Raw genomic sequence first — 21,141 nt, 5'->3', positions numbered from 1 at the left:
TCTAGACTGTAAAGACCAGACTTATTTTAAACAGGCTTATGAGGACTGACACTACATTGCAAAGAACAACCTTATATTAAACAAGCTTGTGACGACTGACCCAACACTGCAAAGAATGACCTTATTCTAAACAAGCTTGTGAGGACCAACTCTACACTGCTAAGACCAACCTTATTTTAAACAACCTTGTGAGGACTGACACTCTTTACTGCAACGACCGGCCTCATTTTAAACAAGCTTCGACTGACTCGCCTCACTGTGAAGAACGGCCTTGTTTTAAACTTGTAAGGACTGACTCTCTACGCTTTGCGGACTGACATCGTTTTAAACTACCATGAGAGGACTGACTCTATACACTGTGAAGAATGGCCTGGTTATAAATTAGCCTGCGAGGACCGACTCCACACTTAAGAACCCTGAGACCATAAGGAGGACAGGTCTTTGAAACATGGTGTCACATTGCTGACAGATAACTGTAAATACATGAAATCTAAAACACTTATTCCTGACGAACATTTCGAAAGAATAACTTGTCTAAAGCATGGCCTTGTAGGGTAGGATATGATAGGAACAGAGAGAGTCAAAGAAACAACCAATAGATGAGAAAATAAATATGCCGTTCAACCGCTGTCAGTCTGTCCAGAAGTATCATGCGAAGGGAAAGACAAGCCACTTTTCTTCACTGTTGCTACAACAGGCTTCCTTTACACTCATTCCCAGAGCAGCATAATACAGACCCAGCCAGCAAAACAGCACATTCACAAAACCAACTTGAAAATGAAGCCTGACATTGCCAGTGGATTCTTACACTCTTTCCCAAGAGTATAAAGAAAGCTCTTATAAATTCCTCTGAATTAGTAAGGCCGACCCCAAACCTCTAGCAGACACCGAGGTGAACCGGGCTGAGGAGGATCAAACTGCTGGCAGCCAGGCAGGAATTCCAACCGATGGGGAAAAATAAAAAGATCTGCACATGATACCTCATCAAAAGACAGATTACGGTAAGCTGAATCTAATGAGCAGGTTTTATCAGCTGGAGTTGGATTACAGACACAGGTGAGGAGCCCCTGCTCACACACCAGGTGGAGACGAGCCCACTGGGATTCAGGATCACCTCAACCACAAGACCTCCCAATCTCAGGATGACAGAACCTAGCAAGTCATGTCTGTCAGATCAAACCTTTGTTGCACCAGGAGATGAAAACAGCTAAAGAATCTGTACAAATCTAAGAAAGAGGATCAATATCAAAAATATCAATGACATGAACAGGCTGATGAAACACTACAGGCAGAAAGACAGACAGCCAGACACAGAGGCAGACATGAGACAGAGAAAGAAGAGGTCTATAGGGGCCTATCCTTCATGGGTTTTGGGTACACTAAGATAAAACCACAAAATGCAGACATTCATTTCAACAACAATCAATTTAGTTACCAAACACACGTTTTGATGTAAAAATGTATCACTATTTGACAAAAAAAATTAAATGTTGGTTTATATTGAATTGCTTCATTGGTTTATATTGCATGAAACACAAACAAACACACACACACACACACACACACACACACACACACACACACACACACACACACACACACACACACACACACACACACACACACACACACACACACACACACACACGGCTTTCAGTGATGTGTGAACTAGCTTATGCGTCACACTGACAACTTCACATCTGCACAACAGAATCCATAAACCGACCACTTGGCTCCCTGTCACTCAGTCATCCCCACCTATGAGATGTTACAACACTGCCAAACGGGCCGGTGTAGAACCACTAAAGTATATTAGGGCCTGCTCCACTCCTCCCAGATCATAACTTAGCATAACTCAGGGGAGCTCATTGAGATACTGTGACATCATTGTGATGTCACCGCGGTGTACAGCTGACCAATTTTTCATTACTTTTTTCCTCACAGATCATTTTCCCAATCATTTTCCGTCTTCTCCTGTAGAGATCAAACAAGCCCGGTTTCGTCTGAGGCTTACAAGGGCGGATGTGTTAATTCAGGCCAAGCAATTAGCATAGCAGCTATGCTATGTCATGAGTCATCAAACAGTCACTTTTGCTGAGGATGAGGCTAGTGTTACTAAGCTAACCTGTGAGCTGGCCCGGGAGTCAAGGCAATAGATACCCAGGAGGCTTTTTTAGCCCTTTTGAGAAGCCCTTTGTAAGACCTTTACATTTGTGGATGTAAAGTTCAGAGGTTAATGAGTTGCACAATTTTACCTGTGGAAAGACTAGGTTAAGGTTTCATCTAAAAAAGTTTAGGTGAAGTTAAATAATAATCCTGTGATAGTGTGAGTGATAGCGTGTGTGTTTGCGTATGTTTAACCAATCTGATGTTAAAGTCGACTAGTAGCCTAAGAAACAGGTTTGCAGGATTTCATTGCAGTGGGGTTTTTGTGTGTTTGGCTCAAACCAAGCGACCATTTGTTGTTCTCCAACTCAAACACACATTGGCTCCATCAAAAGATTTAAAGCAGGGAGGGATTATCAGGACCCTATAACCTTAAAATAACCACCTAGAGGGTCTTGGCGAGGGAATTCCTTGTATGGATTGGAACTGTAATCATGTCAGGAGTGAGGAATCAGACACAACTCGTTCGATTCAGACCTCACTCATCGAAATGTGAACGGACAATTCTTACCCACATAAATACAAATGCACACAAGCGTACAGACATACACATACACACAAATTGGATTTCTCAGATGTTCATGCATGCGGTTGTTTGCGTCAAAAGCCTTGTTAGTCAATCTAGTAAGAATGAACATTCATTCACCATACACATGGACACACAGCAACACATGGACACACCCACACACACACACACACACAGACACACACACACACACACGCACACACACAGTCACACCCACACACACACATCACTATAAGAAACACACTCCAAGTTGAAGCAGTCTCAGTAAAAATTACTTCCCTTCACTACACTACAACACACCACTATAATACAACCTACACAACAGCACACTATACTGTGCACTAGACTACTCTACACAAGTCCACATCCCAAAGCAATGTATGGCCTTTTCCTCTACAAAATGGCCGTGGACACTGCAGACCACAGCCAACACTGGCCACAATTTGATTTGAACCATAACAGACCTTGCCCACAACAGGTCACGGCCAAAGCACTCCACATACCATGGCCCACGGCATGACACCCCCCGTTGTACCACAAGCCACACCTACCGGTAGCTACACCCAGCTCTAAGCCACACATTTGGCCTTTACCACTTAAGAAAAAACAACAAAAGACAGCAGAGCCTAAGCAAAGGGTCATTATCCTGGATCAGGGGTCGGGAACCTTTTCCGTTGGCACAGCCATAGAAATGTGATAACTGGAAATTGATGTTAGAAGAGCCTAAGACCGATTTACATAATCATCATTCATTTGAAAGTAGAAATGACTATTTAGGCACGAAAGAACGATGCCATGTCATATTCCCTTCTTTGGCAGTTCATGATCAACTCTGATTGTAGATAATGGTATTATGGTGAATAGATGTTTTTGCATTTGACCTGGAAATGTGAGTTTGTCAGGTGACAATGTATCCTAGAAAGGCATTTACAGTATAAAATATGTTGGGTATGATAAAATGTAAAAGTAGTAATATTATCTATCTTCAGCCTTGTTGTAGAGGCGTACTTGTGCCAAGTGCGGCTCTAGAGAACCATCGATTCCTGGCCTCCGTTATGGATGAAGGTGGCGGTGAGGAGGTGTGGCAAAATCTGGCAGCCCGGAGGAGCCAGGAGAGGCTTTCCAGGGGCGGATTGAGGGCTAGAACTCATGCAGAGAGAGCGCAACCAAAACTCAAACACACAGGTGCGCATTTGCATGCATAAAGAAAGTGTGAGGCGAAACCCAAACCCACATGTCTTAACAGTAATAGACCTTTTGTATTCAGGCTCAACACGGAAAGTGGGTTTTACAAGTTCTAAAATTAAAATTTATGAGAAACTAAAGACTGGGGGAAGTATTTGAATGGAGAATAACTTCCTCAGCCATTAAACGCGACAAAACTCTAGGGGAAGGAGGATAGCTGAGTCTCTGTCCCACGCTCGTTACCTGACCTATGATGTGGAGAAGGACGCCTCTTTATTACTCAACCATTACATCAAGTTATCCCCCATATTTATGGGGGCAGGAGGTTAGCGTCGTGGCAACAGTGTTCGCCTCTCAGCTGAAAATGACTAGGTTTGAATCCCAGTGTCCGCAAGCTAACCTGTAGCCATCCTTGAGCAAGTCCATCATAAGAAAGTACACGTTATATGACGTTATTGTGGATAAACACATCTGCTTCATGACTTAATAGTAGCATGTATGTAGAAGCCCATACTATATAACCATCATGTTCTCATCGCAGTGTATTGGATCAACCACTATTGAAGGGTATTTCCAGAAATAATGAATACAAAGAGAATGTCTTATAGACCACAAACACACACACACACCCACGCACGCACGCACGCACGCACGCACGCACGCACACACACACACACACACACACACACAAGCATCATGTCTTTCAGTAAATCCTTTGCCCTGCTACTAAGATTAGTTGACAGTTTATCATCTGAACTACTTTTGGCTCCAACAATGGAAATATAATATGGCTTTGCTAAAGGTTACTGCATTCCCTGCATGTATAGCACCAAACTAAAAATACTATTCTGAAACATTTAACCTCTGTGCGTTGAGGACTGAAGGGAGTCAGAAGATGGTTATGTTCATACTCCAAAGATAATGTCTGACCCATGACTGTTTTCTCTATTTAGATAGTGATCGGTCTCGTTTAGAAAGAGAATGCTGCCCTGCTGCCCTCTAGGGTTCATGGAGGATACAGCATGCTGTTACCCCGAAATATTGACTACTGTTGTTTACGTGGAATCATTGTTATCATCTGTTCTATGGTTCTCCATCGACAGGTCCCTGCAGAATCACAAAAGAGCAAGTTGAAAATCTGTATTTGTACATTGTAGATTACTGTACACATACTGTCAGATCACATGGTAGAAGAAGTATGTACTTTAAACCGCACACTTTAGCAACACCTTGCTAAAAAGGTTCATTTAATTGTTTTAATTGTAATTGTTATATTTGTACTGTAGGACTATATTACTTTTTAACTAAAAGTTGCTCCTATCAGTTCCCTCTCAATGGTTCTATCGTTTCCAACTGCTTGAGTACTGGAGTATATTTGCTTTCCCTTCTGGGCGTAGGGTTTTGCAGTGTTTAGTAAAATATGGGCCCATTGAGACTGTGTAATTGTGATAATGGTGCTGTATAAATAAACTGGACGTGAACAAACAGAGGCTGTAATTTCTTCAGTTTGTCTGTCTGCTTCCTCGTCCACATGCAGGCATTTATGTCCCAGTTGGGCATTGATTGTATCTCTCTTGGGGTGAAAAACACTTATTTTTACCTACATTACAGTGAAGAAGGTGTGAAGAAGGCCTGACAGGGGGAAAATTCCCGGTCATGACATTGCCAGCATTCCATACCGAGGCTCCTGTTGGCCTGGAAACTATTAATACTTTCAGGAACGAGCTCCCCCCCCCCACGCCCCCCATGGCCCCCCAGGAGAGGGACAACATCACCCAAAGGCCGGTCTTTAACCTGTAGCCTCCCAACATAACTTACATAACCATTTCAAAATGCATCTTTTATCAACTCCAAACATAGGATAACATAAAACTTCATTCAACCAAGAGTTCCCAGAGAGAGAGAGACGTAAAGAGGGATAGGAATGTCATTTATAAATAAGACTGCCAAGTGCTTAGATTGGTTATTGCAAGACTTTGTAGTAAACAGCAAAAAGGTTGACCTGGTATTAAAAAGGATACATCGGGAAACAGGAGAGGGGAGGGGGGGGGTATTTTTACCGATGGACTGGTATGAATTACCGTGAGTGCGAGAGGTGGGGTGTGTTTTGGGATAGGGACGGGGTTGTGTAGTGTCTGTTGGTACATCCCCAACTGAAACTCCTTCAACTCCCAGTGGTCTGGTTTTCTGATTGGCCAGCGAATGGGATTGACAAAAGCTCATGGATAAGGTCTGGAAGTCCCCTGGTGACTGTGACAGGTGGTCTGCAAGCCTACGTGTCAACACAGCGCAGATCTGAACCCAGATCACCTCTTCAGGGGTTCTGAAAGTTGCTCGTTGCAAGTTGCTAGCTGATATCAAATCCATTTCAAGTCGATTTTGTTTGTATAGCCAGTCACACTCCACTATTTTCTAATTTGAGAGAGTACTGATTCTACGCAAAGTCTGGACCATTGTTGTCAATGGCCCAACTTTTGTGCGATATATTCTCAGAGAAGAAGTAGATGCTTGAGACCCACAACACGAAAATCAAGCAGTATGAAACAGTATGAAGCAGTACGACGTGATATTCTAAAAAAATATGCATGATGTTACCCCTTTAATCACACTTACAGTCTCAAAAGGTTTGACAGGCTGTCAATTTACCACACCCCCTAGCCCACAGCCCTCTAAAGGACACGGAAAAACCACCAAGATCAAGGGACGAAACCTAAAGAAGGGATCCCTCCTTCCAGGGGGACAGCAAAGGGCCCAATGGGCAGATATAATGCTAGCAGAGACGAGTTATCTCTGAATTAACCTGCTGCTAATGCAGTACAATGACATGAAAGATTATGCATGGTGCATATGTCAAGTGAAGTACTCTGAAAGTGGGCCATAATCACAGAGAAAGCTCACAAGCACAGTGGTATAGCAACAACAATTTGTAAGTAGTAAGTAACATTGCCAAGCTTTGGTCAACCAGATCACTAATTTTTAATGAAAGTTATATTAAATAATTGGCTATGAAACTGTTAGAAAACAAAGAGCAAGTAAGTATTAATTTCCTGTGTGAACATGTACTAATCACTACAATTACACCTATATCCAAACACACATATTCACTAACAACCAATGTCCATCTTGTTAGGAGTCAAATGCCTTGCTCTGAGACCCCTTGGTAGTATTGGCCAATATGAACTGAGAGTGGAAACAGCTACATTAAGGTCCGTGATCGACCTCTAGAACTGGTTAAGAGGCCTTATTCTAAATCTAGTCCATACTAAACCTGACCAGAAAAGGCATTAATCTGAGTTTATGAGAGGTTGAACCTTACCGAACTAAGGGCAGTGGATTTCCCCCGACTCGACACTCCAGTTGAATGGGGCTTCCCTCTGACACCTCCTGGCTCTTCAGCTTCTGGGTGAAGACGGGTGGGGACAGGGGTCCGTTCTGGTTCTGACCCCCCCCAGAGGTCTGGTTCCCCACAGGCTCAGCTGAGCCCGGGGGTCCCTGTTGTTCCATGCCTCCCCCGGCGGTGGCGGGAGGCTGAGGGGGCAGGGGCAGGACAGAGACGGCACCCACCGGTGGCATCCGCTGGCTCCTCGGCGACAGGTATCCGCTGTCCGGGGAGGACGACTCCTCCTCGCCCAACGGTTGCTCGGGGCGACCGGGGGCGCCTTTGAACAGCGAGGACAGCTCCTCGATGAAGGAGGCGGCCCGGCTGCAAAACTCAGTGGCTGAGGGCACGCGGTCGCTGAGCTCGAGGCCCTGGTGGAGCAGCCGGGGCCCATCCTGCTTGTACACCGGAGCGACGGACCTGTGGCACACAAACTTCTCTGCCGAGGGCTGAGGCGTCTCACTGGAGGTGGGTGTTGTTCTGCTGAAGAGCATATTTTGGCTGGCGGAGGCCATAGCAGAGGTATCCGGAAGGAAGGCTTTGGTCTGGTGGTCGGGGGGTGAGATGGGAATTGAAAACTTGGGCATGGAAGGGAGTGGGGGGATCGGGGGGGGCGAGGGGATGGAGGGGGGCGAGGGGATGGAGGGGGGTGAGGGGATGGAGGGGGGTGAGGGGATGGAGGGGGGTGAGGGGATGGAGGGGGGTGAGGGGATGGAGGGGGGAGAGGGGATGGAGGGGGGAGAGGGGATGGAGGGGGGAGAGGGGATGGAGGGGGGAGAGCGGATGGAGTGTGAAGCATGGAGAACCGGCTCCTCTTGCGTGGGTTTGGGAGACGTTTCAGGCTCATCTCCGAAGGCCTCTCGGGCCAGATCCAGACTGAGGTTGATCTCATCCGCGCTGAGGAAGGCGGTCAGGTCGGCGAAGTCCCCGTCATCGGCGTCCAGCTGGCACGGAGGGTCCAGGTAGAGGTCCCCGTCGGAGGACGCCTCAGAAAACACGCCCCCATCCAGGTCAGAAGCCCCACCCCCTGCATGGTCCTTCTGCAGCAGAGATGGGAGGGGCTGAGTCCAACTCCCGTCCTGCATCCTGCAAAACAGACACGCCCACAGTAAACAACAGTAAACACAAACGCACAGTAAACAAAATCACGCAACGAAAACACACACACACACCCAACTATGTGTTGACAACAAGTCAACACAGTCTCCCTCAACAGGCAAATACAGACACATCCCTTGTAAACAACGTGTAGACAAACACAAACACATCCTCATCCTAATCGACACACACAAAGGCACTCACTTACCACAAACATACTCCAACAGTTCAACACAAACATAAAGCATTTGGGGTGTGTGTGTGTGGGTGTAGATAAAATAAAGCAAGAAAGAACAAAGACCATGGATCAAAAACAGTAAGACAGATAGTATTGTGGATTGTATTTTTACATCCATTGCAGTGAAGGCTAGCTTTCCGCTTGAATTACAATCAAAACATCACCCCAACAACCAGGGGAACAACTTGGAACATACCAATGTTATCAGATGGGGGGGATGGGGGGAGAAAGTAGGACGGTATGATTGACGATTATGTGTTCCTCCATTGGAAGTCACTGCCCTGTTGACTAAACTACTGGCTGGTGTCTATTCAGACTCATAGAGTTCATAACAACTTAGGCAACCGGCTGATGCTGCCACAGCAACAACAGTGCAGCAGGTCTGGTCTACACTGGACTGTGTGTGTTGAGCAAGGGTCTAGGGCTATTGGCGCTTTTCCAATGCTGTCTGGAACTCTCATGCTTTGTAACTGTTTCCACAGTCACTGGTAGGTTTGACTGTGGTAGGTTTTTCTTCAGAAGGTAATACATTTATATGGTTTACACATGGTGTATGCCCAAAGAGGTTATGATTTTGTCTTCGAATAATTAAGATGATGGACATCATTAGCTCTCTGCTAGTATCATTTAAACACTGAGACGTTGAATGGTACTTTGTGATACTTTGTGACTGAGAGACCTCAGCTTAGTAGTACACATTGTACATGGGCCAGACATGTACAATGTGTACTGGTGGGGGGGGGGGAGTTTGTATGGGGGTTAAGATAGGAGGGTGAGTGTCACTGATGGCGTTGTGCTCAGCAGCTGTTGTTATTTTTAATCCCGCGGGGTACGTTTCAGCGAACGGCAGTCAGACGCCACAGAAGAGCAAGATGCAGTGGGGAATCAAGGCTACACTGGAGGCACAATGGATCGACTAACAGGTTTATACATCTCCTAAAGGTGAACCAGCTGAACAGTAGTATGCGGTGAATGTGAATGCGGAACCATTTCAATAGTAACATTGACTGAATGAGTGGTGGCCGGCCTGTTGGTCTCCCAGCAAACTAAGCCAGTCAGTCAGTCAGGCTCATCTTCTATTTTTGCTCACACACATAAACTCTAATGAATTGAATGTGCATTCGATAACAATCTGTGAATGTATATTTTAGATTTTAATTCACAAATATTGTGTAGAAAGCTAACAAAAACAGCTGAAAATAAAATACAATTTTTGCCTTTCTAAAAATAAAATTCAGAAAAATAAGTCCAACATAACATAAATGCTGTAATATTTTTAAATTGCACATCATAAATTATAAGTGAATACAGGTTTGGGCTAAAATCACCTAGCAAGCTAACCACCTACCCAAAACATGTCTGTCAAAGTATATGAAAGAAAGTACAGAGCAACTCACCTAAAGGTGGGAGATTTATCTAACCGCTTCCACCTGATGTCGTTTTTCCAGGATTGTTCTTTTTTTATTACTTCTAATTTTATTTGATGGTGGTGCTGGTGCTGCTGTTAGCCGGGGCGGAGAGGACAGAGAGCGGAAGGTCCGGACGTTGGACTGCGTGGTCTGGTCGGTGGCCTGCCGACCCATCTGTCCCTGGGCCGATGGCTCGCTGTGTGGGGCTATATTTGGGCCAAGCTCAGGTTTCACAGAGAGTCACACTTCGATGGAGAGAGAGAGGGAGGGTGAGGGAGGCAATGAGAGAGGGAGGGAGGGAGGGAGGGAGGGAGGGAAAAGGTAGCATATGGGGATTAGGCCACTTGTGTAATATCTCAGTGTGTGTGTGTATGCCTTTGTGTGTGGGTGTATGCGTGTTTGTTTGCGTGTACTTTTTGGATTGTGCTTGTGTGAGTTGGTGGGTGAATGCATCTGTGTGTGTTTGCTGTGTGTGTGCGTGTGTGTGTCTTTATATGTTCATGAGAGTGAATGGGTATGTTTTTGTGAATACATGTGTTTTTGTGTAAATGCATCTGTTATGTTTTCTGAATGTGTGTGTGTCAGGTTCATTACAGTCTACACCATGATTTTCCAAACATCAAAACCCTGTGTGTAAATGGACACATGTCAAGCCCCCTACACTATTACATGATCCAATTGTAGGTCATGCAATATTCAGCTACTTGCTAATGTGATAATTGGACGAGACAGTAGTGACTATAGTACTGGCAGATGGTCCAGCTAGCCCAGAATTTCGGCTATTCTTTTTTTTTTATATATATATAGTTTTTTTTTCTTCTTAAACACAAAACAAAACAATCACAAACCTTGTATACATACATCATAAGATAACAAAACTCACAGGACATTACAAAACCATACACAGTACAACACGGGGGGGGGGGGGGGGGGGGGGGTGCAGATCCATAATATTCAATACATTCATTTAAATGCGCAGTTCTCAAATACAGTCTTATAAAGATCCATGGACCTTCATCCCCACGGATGATCATTGAGGACCGAGGTTGCACTTTCCATTGACAGCAGATCCATAAAGTCTTTTGACCAATTAACAGTGTTGAAGCCATTGGGTTTCTGTACTTTCCAATTAATCATAATGATTCGTTTAACCGACAAAAAGCTATAATGTGTTGCGTAAGAGTTGACTCAATATTTTCTACTCTACTGCCTAAAAGGCAAATTAGTGGGCAGAGGTATTTTCACTTTCAGAATAGAAGACAAGTTACAGATCACATATTTCCAAAAACTCTTTACTGAGGGGCAATGCCACATAAGCTGTATCAATGTTCCTGCCTCTCCGCAACCACGTCAATAAAAATGGGAGAGGGAATTTCGGCTGTTCTAACACAGATCATGGTATTTAGTGGGGAAGGTGTCTTTACTTGGAGGGGAGCATGTTCTCACTTTAGCTCTTTGACAGGAGGTCCTGACCTCAGGGTTAGCGCTGAGCTGCTATCTGCATTCCCCCTATGCTAGACACCAACTGCAACCATCCGGATCAAGTACTAATACTAAAGTATTAAAAAAGGTTGATTCCTATCCTCTCAAGAATGATAAGAAGACTCTATTTAAATTGCATTACATTGTGTTATGGCTGTTACAGTATGTTATTAAATGTCAGTTGTTGTGGTATTTACATTCACGTATGAAGCAGACGCCTTAATTTATAGTGACGTACAAGTGAGGCTGAGAATGAATCATAAACAATTGCAATCGCGTACGGGGAATGGGTTAACCTAGCGATTGTTAGTGCTTGCACTTGGTTATATGAACATCCTTACTGTACCGACAGCGATTTATTGATTCACCTTCTTCTGACAAATTGACTTATTGTAAGTCGCTGGATAAAAGCGTCTGCCAAATGCCCTAAATGTCGAAATGTGAAATTTGTTAAGACTCAAGATACAGAGATAGCTCATGTCAACCAACATTATGAATTCAACATTAGTGCTAAGAACAACAAAGTGCAATGGTCAGTCAATTTGATGTTAATAACTATAGTGGCCGGCCAGCGGTTGAGAGGTGCACAGATGAGCTGACTCTCACTGCAACACTTAGTCTATTTATGGCCTCCTATCACTCTCTCACTGCTATTCTGGCTCTACAGTTATCTACTGATACAGATAAATACCGGAGACTCACACACAGACACACTGAGACATACACCCACACACACATAGAGACAATCAGACATGTGCTCGTGCAGACACGCACACACAAGCACACACACACACACACACACACACACACACACACACACACACACACACACACACACACACACACACACACACACACACACACAACACATATATTTAGACATAAGGGATGTGTCCCTTATGACTTAATATCACAATATAAGTAAATATAGTACCAAAATAATATTAATATTTGTTTTTGTCTAATCCTCTGGGACTTGAATATTATGTTTTTGTAACTCATTTATTATTATGGAATGAGTTTAATACCGTCGTAGGGATTTATACGCTCTGGTGTCCTGGTTATGTTTGTCCGTTCTGCTTTCCGTTTCTCTACAGCCATTGGTCGAGGGTTAAAGATGGCGCTGTCCGCGGAATTGTGAAAACAAAGTGTCCAATCAAGATGAACATCTTTCGTATTTAGTTCGCAGGCTAGATTTAGTTAATTCAAATCCCCTCTATTCTGTCTTCAGTTGTATTTTGGCCGTGGTAAGATACAGATTTCTCCTGGTTTTCTAGCTGAATTAGCAGTGTGTGGACGTTAGCATGAAAGTAGGCAGGGCTGTCAGATTGAGGTTTATCAACCTAAACTTTTGATTTAATGGTGTTTATGTAAGTTAATAGAGCTTCAGACATTACGCGCTTAAGATTCAAGGTTTTGTGACAGATTCAAGGTATGCTGACCAACTATGCGGTAAAATATAAGTAGTTCCTGTGTTATTAAGAGCTCTATTTTGAACTAACAGTAGTCTGCGTTGACGCAAAAAATACTGTCAGGTCTTTATAAGCTCGCTTATTACCGACTATTCAATGGAGCAATATACTGATTGGTCGTGGATTATAACATAGAGACCGGAAAAATAGTAAACAATGCTGAAGCAAAAATATACGGTTGTATGCTATATGTGGTTGTTAGGTTGTCTCATGTAAAATGCACATGTCATTTTCCTTTAGAATTCCCAGCCGGAACGATGCCTGCGTTTCGGCAAGTTGGGGAAAAGCAGCTCCCCAACCCCGTGCTTTGCATGGCATGGTCCCCCAAAAGAGATCTCATCGCCCTTGCCAACACATCTGGAGAAGTAGGTCTAATGCCTAGTTCTCTAGAAAGAATGTCATCGTTGTTAGTAGTTTAATAAATGTCTTCTCTCTAGCTTTTGTTACATCGGCTGGCCAACTTCCACAGAGTGTGGAGCCTCCCAGCCACAGAGCACACAGGAAAGGAGATCACTGCTCTGGCCTGGAGGCCCGACGGCAAGAGTAAGGAACTTGGATTCAGTTTAAAGATTTCTAAGAAATGTAGCAATTTATTTCCATCTATTTATTTTGTTTATTCATCATAAATGGCAGTTCATAGGATCAACCAGAAGCACATCGAGGAATTCCTCGCATTTGTTCACACATGCAGGCACACAATTTATCCACAACTCATCAACCACACAATTCTACAACCAGCTGGTTAGAACCCTGATCAGTAGGCAGATCCAACCTGCCCTTACCAAACCACCTGTTCTCTCTTCCTGCCCTATTGTCATGTAACCTCACTGTCAATGTGGCCCCTCTGTCCCACAGTCCTGGCATTTGCCCTGGGGGACACCAAGCAGGTTGTCCTGTGTGATGTGGAGAAGGCAGAGATTCTCCACCTGTTCACCGTTGAGAATGCCGTTTCCTGCATGACCTGGATGGAGGTGGTGGAGGAGGGCAGGTAGACACCACAAGCCTCCGTTAATAGACCATAGATATATAGGTTGTTATTTACACTAACACCTGGCCCATGTCTTCCAGTGTCCTCAGTTCCTTCTACAACTCTGAAGATGAATCCAAACTTTTTCTTCCTAAATTACCAGCACTTCCAAAAAGGTAATTGGAGATCAAACTACAAATACATAAATTGTATTAAATGTTGTCAGTATGAGTATTCACCAACAAGATAAGAGCACCTTGTATACCAAATACACTAAAACATACTTCTGCTCCCCTTCCCCATCCCAGTTACAGTACAACATCAAATATATTCAGGTATGCAAAAGGTTAATGCTTTCACAGCACAAGTTACATCAGTTTCAATCAATCAAATGGGAAATATTCCTGCATCATAACTGTATGTCATTTTGGGTTCATCTATTTTAGCGAGGAGAAATCTGATGAGATCCTGAACCTGCTGGGTGACGTCAGGTACGCTGTGGCAAAACTTCTGGTTAATCCAAATTAAACTTTGTTAATAGGGTTTTAGTGCAAAACTGCCAGTTTAATGTGTTCTTATAACGCTCTCCTAAAACCAAACCAACAGCTTGAACTTGAATATCACCTACTCAGTTGGACTGATGTTGAACTTCCTACCCCCCTTCCCCCTACTCCTCCTTTGCAGACTCAACATCCTGGTGGTGGGCGGAGCCTCCGGCTGCGTGGAGCTCTATGCTTACGGAATGTACCGGATCGCAACACTCGACAAGGTGAGGGATCTCTACCTTCATTCTCATTTGGTAAGTCCCATCTCCTCGTGTGGGCCTCTGGGTCTGTCTCACACTGCTGCTGTGCTCAGGTCCCCGGAAGCTGCCGCAGCCTCAGTCTTTCCACGGACCTCAAGTCCCTGTCGGTCATCACGGAGGTCCGGTCCGTGGACAACAACCCAGAGATCTGCTATGTCCAGGTGGTGTAAAAGCTCCTCCTGCAGTTAAAATAACATCCCATAATATAATATAACCTCACATAATAATGTATTGATCCCCCAGTAGAAAGGAAGGAGAGTATCGGCTATGGAAGAACAGAAAAGAGACGTCAAATATTTTGCTGAAAAAAGACTAATATAAATAAATAAACACAGAGCATACAATACATACAAGATATAATGGTAGTCTTTGTTTATAATGCACTACAATAATGCAGATGTTTTATTGTGGTATTTAATCACTCTAATGTAGATTTATTTATGTAGAATGATTAATCTAGTGCACGTAATAGCAGTGATAACCTCAGTCATAATTCTCAGTGATAAGGCTGGGCACACATTGACCATGTCTTGTGTGTGTGCGTGTTCTTGTGCTCGATCAGCTGGACACGGGGCTGCTGTCGGACTGTCTGCCCGAGGTTACCAGGATGGCCAGGAAGTTCAGCCACATCTCCACGCTGCTGCAGTACCTGCGTCTCTCACTCACCTGCATGTGTGAGGCCTGGGAGGAGATCCTCATGCAGATGGACCTGCGCCTCACCAAGTTTGTTCAGGTGGACAGCACGTCTTGAACGTTACGTTTCTTCAGTTTCAATGAGCTGCTGTGTAGACGGAGAGCAAATCTTTACGTTGACCTGCTTACTGAACCATATGAGTGTGTTGTTTGCTTCTTTGTAGGAGAAGAACACCAACACACAGGTGCAGGACGAGTTCCTAGAGCTGTTACTGTGGGGGCAGTCCAGGTGAGAATCATGACCTTTGTAATCATTCATTATTTCCTCATTATCTCAGATTTATTTTTATCCCTTGTTATCTTTGATTCATGACATCCGAATTATATGTTGTCATTAGCTCTGAATTATTTTCATCATCACCTTTGATTAATGATTCCCTCATACAGCATTGATGCGCAATCTCAGCTGTCAATATTTTAGGATGCAGTATCTATAATTTCCTGTAGAGGACAGCAGTTGCTGTTGTGTGTTTTGATAAAAAAAAATTATCGTGGGTACAACTGTGGTACAAACGCTCAAAAATCTAAGTTGCTGTATGCAATTTCACTAGGTAAATAATGTTGACCGGATTCAGATTAAAATCAAATATTTTTTTAGATTAGCTCTGTTTAAACCCACACAACTTTTCAGTTTCTAGGGCATGACCCATGAGGTGGGTGCGACTTAGCCCCTTTTGTGCCCTGCTTTTCAGCCAGCCAGTTACGTTTGTGTGTCTTTACCCTTGATATACATATTCAAACTGTATTTGTGTGCAGCCCTGAATTACAGGCCCTGCTTATGAACCAGCTCACAGTCAAGGTAAGAGAGAGGTGTGAATGCATGCATAATGCACACCATATACATAATGTGTGTAAATCCAGCCCAGTACAGTACTTTATATCAGTAGTTAATATCTATTACCTGGTCTGTTGATTGTCAAACTAGGGTCTGAAGAAGCTTGGCCAGTCCATAGAGTCGTCCTATAGCAGCATACAGAAGCTGGTCATCAGCCACCTGCAGAGGTAATTGTCTCTCACTACAGCAGTTCACTACAGCAGTTCATCGGGGTTTGAGGGGATTTTTCCTTCTCCTTAGAGGCCGGGGGTTAGTGGTTTGTAGTATAATGTGGCCAGTGAAGCCCTGTGAGACTGTAGCTGTGATTTAAGGGGCTGGGCAAATACAATTAACTGGTAAACCTTACGCTTGTATGAATGATTTACTCTCTATCTCTAGTGGTTCTGAGGCTCTGCTGTACCACCTCAGTGAGGTCAGAGGGATGTGTCTGTGGAAACACAAGTTTGAGCCCCTGGGTCTTAATGCAGCTGCTATAGAAGGTACCGAACACATCACCACTAGAACCCATAACAACAAGGAGAATCACTACTAGAAACAAATACTACAGTACTGTATACTTGGCTCTTGCACATCCGCTACCAAACTTATCACGGCAAGAACAACCATAACAGAACTTAAGTAGAAGCAAAACCATTAATAAAATCATTAGATATCTTAATGTCACATTGATCTGAATGGGTTTTCCTTCTTCCTGTTTTTAGATGCCATCACCGCTGTGGGCTCCTTCTCTCTGAAAGCTAATGAACTGCTCCAGTGAGTTGCATTGATTTCTCCATCTATAGTGTCCATGTACATATTTATTCTGTTGTAACCAAGTTTGTTTCTCCACACAGAGTGATTGACAAAAGTATGAAGAACTTCAAGGCCTTCTTTCGCTGGCTGTATGTGGGTAAGAGTCTAAATGTTTTTATTGTTATCTATGATAATGGGGTTGAGTGTGTCCAAAAAGCATGTCTAAATCACATTCATCTTCCACATTAAAGGTAGACGGGATAGTAGAGAGAATCATCCAGGATATTCTTAAATGCACAGAACGAAGCATATAATATTTTGAATATAACTCCCATCGATTTGAATCCGTGCACGTTGCATCTCTTCAATGGCTTTGAGGCGGGTGTGAACTCACAGGCGTGTGGTTGCGTTGCCCTTATTTCCCTGCAGCGATGCTGAGGATGTGTGAGGAGCACGTTCCCCCGGAGCTCAACAAGGTGAGAACCGAACTGCTCCCCGTCTAGAACATTGAACACAGAACCAGATCTCTTATGCCTTGTTGTACATTTGAACTCTCTTAGATGACACAGAAGGACATCTCGTTCGTGGCGGACTTCCTCTCTGAGCATTTCAGCGAGGTGAGAGTAACCACATGGCCCTGTGATATGTGACATTGTGTTCTTCAAATTGTGATGGGATATCCCTGGAATCAGTGACATAATCTATTTGTAACTGTTTACAAATTAATAGTAATTATGAAGTATTGCGTTATTTGACAGAATGAAGAGCTTTTCGACCGTAAAGGGAAGTACTTTAACGTGGAGCGAGTGGGCCAGGTAAGGATCCTCTTGAATTTGCTTTGTGGTAGTGCTCATAGTGTTGGAGCTACTAGGACCAGTGTCTCACTATAAGGTTTGTCTCGTACAGTATCTTAAAGACGAAGACGATGACCTAGTGTCTCCGCCCAACACCAAAGGAAACCAGTGGCTCAGGTTCCTACAGGAGAGCAGCCACCTGAAAGGTACCCTGGGAGATGAGGTTCATAAAACATGATTCATAAAACATGCACCTCTCTTAGCCCTTTTCCACCAAATCAGCTCTGTTTCTTGAACCGGTTCTGTTCTGGATTCTTGGACCCTTGGTGCTATCTAGAAAATCAAGCCATCTTGTTCCACCAGTCTTGAGCAGGACCATTGTTATCAAGGATGTATCAGTGCACACCTGAAGCAAACAGTCATAGCACACCGTTTTTTCCATCCTCTATTTACGACACGCCCATTGATGTAGTCAAGGCTTGCACTTCAGGTCTGGGAAAACCTTCTATTTTTTGGTTCCAGTCGGGAGCTAACTTTTCAGGTTATAATTCCAATTAAATTATTGAGGATACGGTAAATAATGCTCCAAATGGTTCAGAATTGTTTGCGTGAACCGGAACGGAACCCGTTTCATGTTGGTGGAAAAGAGGTATCATTGGTGTCTTTGGTCTTGGTGTGTACCCCCCCGCTCAAAGTGTGTGTGTGTGTGTGTGTGTGTGTGTGTGTGTGCATGTGTGCACGTGCGCAGAGAGTCCCCTGCTGTTCCCCTCCTACCCCAACAAGTCTCTCCACTTCGTCAAGCGGATGATGGAGGGAGTGATCGAAGGCTGCCTGCAGAACCCAGCGGTAAGATCTAAAAGCCCCTGTGTTTAAAAGGACATTTACTATTTGCTGTATGAATAAAGAATGATGCCATTATGTATGGCACCAGTACAGGTTGGCTAATACAGTCAGTTGGTTACAACAATGTACTATATTTTATATATGAACTGTTGTCTATATTCCACGTTAACAGTCTGTATTTGTCGCAGGAAGTCATTGGGAAATCTGTGAAACAGGCAGTCTTCATGCCCCTCTACACAGTTCCAGAGAGGTGTGGACTTACTTTTATATTTTTTATAAAAAATGTCGGTACGACATGTGCTGTTGTTTACATTATCTGAACGAATGATTGTTACTTTTTGCTTCTCTGCAGCTCTGAAAACACTCCTCGACTCTTTGAACTTCCATCACAGTACGTAGCAGCACCAGGCCATGTCATGTGATCTCACTATGGACAATGTTGTTGGGAGGCGTGTGCTAACGTTTGTTTGTCAACAGGTGGAACGACAAGAAGGCCAACATGCACTATGTGGTGTTCACCATGCCGGAGGGTTCCCCCTGTAAGCTCTACATGCTGAGGAGGGCTACAGACCCCTACAGGTAGCATGCAGATGCTGTCTGTGTGGACGGCATGTCTCCCATTCTATCTTTCTGCCTGTCTAAGAGAATCAGTTTGTTTCTCTGTATGTACACAAGCATGTGTGTGTCTGTTTCTTTCTTTCCATTTGTGTGTATAACTCTCTGTATCTGTGCATCATAAACTGGTTTAGCTTTTCTATTTATCATTCTTTGCCCCTCTGTCAGTCGTTATCTGCGTATATAACTGTCGGTCTGTATCTGTGTAACGGTCTGTCTCTACATATGTCTCTCTCCCAAAAGACCCGTGGCCAACAGCGTGGTGTCTGTGGACCTCAGTAACATCCTCAGTGCGGGCCTTCAACACAACGGCGGACCAGCCGACGCCCAGTTAGTTCGCCCCTCTCTCCTTCATCAAGCATACGTCTATAAACACAGATTCACAAGGAAACACTTTCTTTTTCTCTCTCTCAACTCTAAATACAAGTTTCATCCTCTTCAGGCCTGACTGTGTGTACAGCTGCCTGGATGCCCGTTTCTATGACGACGAGATGCTGACCGTGGTCCTGTGTGCACCAGAGGGGGAGGAAGACAGGGGGCGTGTCTTGGCTCAACTTCCTCTTGGCTCTGCCCACAGCTGTCAGAACGAGTTCAACTGGGACCCTGCCCTCAGGTGTGTGTGGGTGTGCATGTAAGAGCAAATGTTGCCATCGTGGGATCAATCATAGCACAGCTAAAGTTTTTAACAATGGACAGGGCGTAGCCATGAAGTTTGGGCGTAACCATGGAGACTGGACTGAACCCTGGTGACATGTAACCATGTTTCCTGTACCGCCAGGCTGGACCAGCAGAGCGGATCTGTTCCAAGCCAGGCTCTGGTACTGGAGAACCAGTGGAGGATCCTGGAGAACATGAAGGCCCAGTTTGTGGCCGTCAACGGGATCCGCAAGGTGGCCTGTGTGGTAAGTTGGAAGAGAACACCCTCGTCTCTCAATTTATACGGGGCTTGTTAGTCTAGTAGGCTAGGATGTTTGACTCCTGGACAAAAGGTTCTTGGTCACCAATGTCTGCAACTTACATACCTGTAGGCATCCTTGAGCATGATGCCTTGCTCCTGTTTGCTCCTTAATGACATGTATCTAAATGTTCCCTGTAAGTTGCTTTGGATACAGGTGATATACATGACTAAGAAGCAAATAGTAAAGGACTCCTACAGTATCTCACATCTTTCTCTAGCATCAGGTTCAGTTTAACATGTCTGGTTTGCTGTTTTAAATAGAAATTAGGGGTATTTGTTTTAGAAGTATTGACGGCAAATAAAGGGAGTAGACCAGGTGAAGAAGGGGTTCTGAGTCAACGGTTGGGAAAAGCTGAGTCCTGGCGACTGTTCAAGTCAGATGTTGCAGTTGGTGTAGCTAAAATCTTTTGAGATGGAAACTTAAAATGGAACCTTGACCTGTAGCTCTTCCTCTCCTCCTCCAGCTGAGTGCCAACCTGAGGCACGTGAGGATGTTCGAGATGGACGTTGAGGATGAAGAGGACGAGGAAGGAGGTGACTCCCAGAAGGCCAGCACTGACCAGGACGTGCTGGACGCGTCCATGAATAGCCAGGGGGACAGGGAAGACGACGGGGATGGGAGACGGCCGGACAGCGGGCCTGAGAGTGGAGCAGAGGCCAAAGAGCCAATGGAGGATGTGGAGACACACCTGGAGTCACAGGAGGAGCTGGAGCTGGTTTAGGATTTATCTGAATTCGATTTTGTAAATCAGGTGCCTTTTTTTGATGCTCCTTGTTCCCATTCAGTCCGAAAAGTAGACTGTTGTTTAATGTAAAGGGAATACCATTATGTAATAAATGTATTGTAAGAATGTGTGCAATTTGCTTGTCATATGTATATTCTATTTATAGTATGATTTTATTTTGGAAGAAAAAAAGATCTAAATATGTAAACACATTTTACA

At 44.2% G+C, this 21,141-nt stretch overlaps 2 protein-coding genes across 2 annotated transcripts in view; one reads left to right on the top strand and one right to left on the bottom strand.

Moving 5' to 3' along the window:
- The window catches only part of palld (palladin, cytoskeletal associated protein), a gene marked incomplete at its 5' end in the record, with an annotated part of 46,885 nt that extends 39,042 nt beyond the window's left edge, over positions 1-7,843 (bottom strand). Inside the window, one exon of the mRNA XM_079740429.1 lies at positions 7,194-7,843. Coding sequence (XP_079596555.1) covers positions 7,194-7,843 — 650 coding nt within the window. The remainder of the gene's footprint in view (positions 1-7,193) is intronic.
- Positions 7,844-12,588: 4,745 nt separating this feature from the next.
- Positions 12,589-20,966, top strand: anapc4 (anaphase promoting complex subunit 4). Its single transcript, XM_079740288.1, has 28 exons — positions 12,589-12,730; positions 13,196-13,320; positions 13,393-13,498; positions 13,811-13,943; positions 14,024-14,098; positions 14,231-14,257; positions 14,369-14,413; positions 14,607-14,691; positions 14,781-14,888; positions 15,290-15,460; positions 15,585-15,649; positions 16,177-16,219; positions 16,346-16,422; positions 16,634-16,734; positions 16,957-17,008; positions 17,089-17,144; positions 17,417-17,463; positions 17,548-17,604; positions 17,746-17,802; positions 17,894-17,987; positions 18,530-18,627; positions 18,813-18,874; positions 18,977-19,015; positions 19,102-19,203; positions 19,483-19,569; positions 19,682-19,852; positions 20,018-20,141; positions 20,662-20,966. Exons 2-28 carry the CDS (start codon positions 13,213-13,215, stop codon positions 20,917-20,919), a joined length of 2,448 nt encoding a protein of 815 aa, XP_079596414.1. The 5' UTR covers positions 12,589-12,730; positions 13,196-13,212; the 3' UTR covers positions 20,920-20,966.
- Positions 20,967-21,141: the final 175 nt, after the last annotated feature.

The sequence above is a fragment of the Pollachius pollachius genome (assembly GCF_949987615.1).
Source record: "Pollachius pollachius genome assembly, chromosome: 7".
Taxonomy (NCBI): domain Eukaryota; kingdom Metazoa; phylum Chordata; class Actinopteri; order Gadiformes; family Gadidae; genus Pollachius; species Pollachius pollachius.
Note: the sequence above shows the minus strand (reverse complement) of the source record. Positions and strands in the feature narration are given on the sequence as shown.

What these genes read in the sequence shown, in the direction of transcription:
- anapc4 (XM_079740288.1), top strand. Translation starts at nt 13,213, where the DNA reads ATGCCTGCGTTTCGGCAAGTTGGGGAAAAGCAGCTCCCCAACCCCGTG. An exon ending in AACCTGCTGGGTGACGTCAG is followed by an intron (nt 14,414 to 14,606) that starts GTACGCTGTGGC and finishes CCTCCTTTGCAG; the next exon opens with ACTCAACATCCTGGTGGTGG. An exon ending in TTACTGTGGGGGCAGTCCAG is followed by an intron (nt 15,650 to 16,176) that starts GTGAGAATCATG and finishes ATTTGTGTGCAG; the next exon opens with CCCTGAATTACAGGCCCTGC.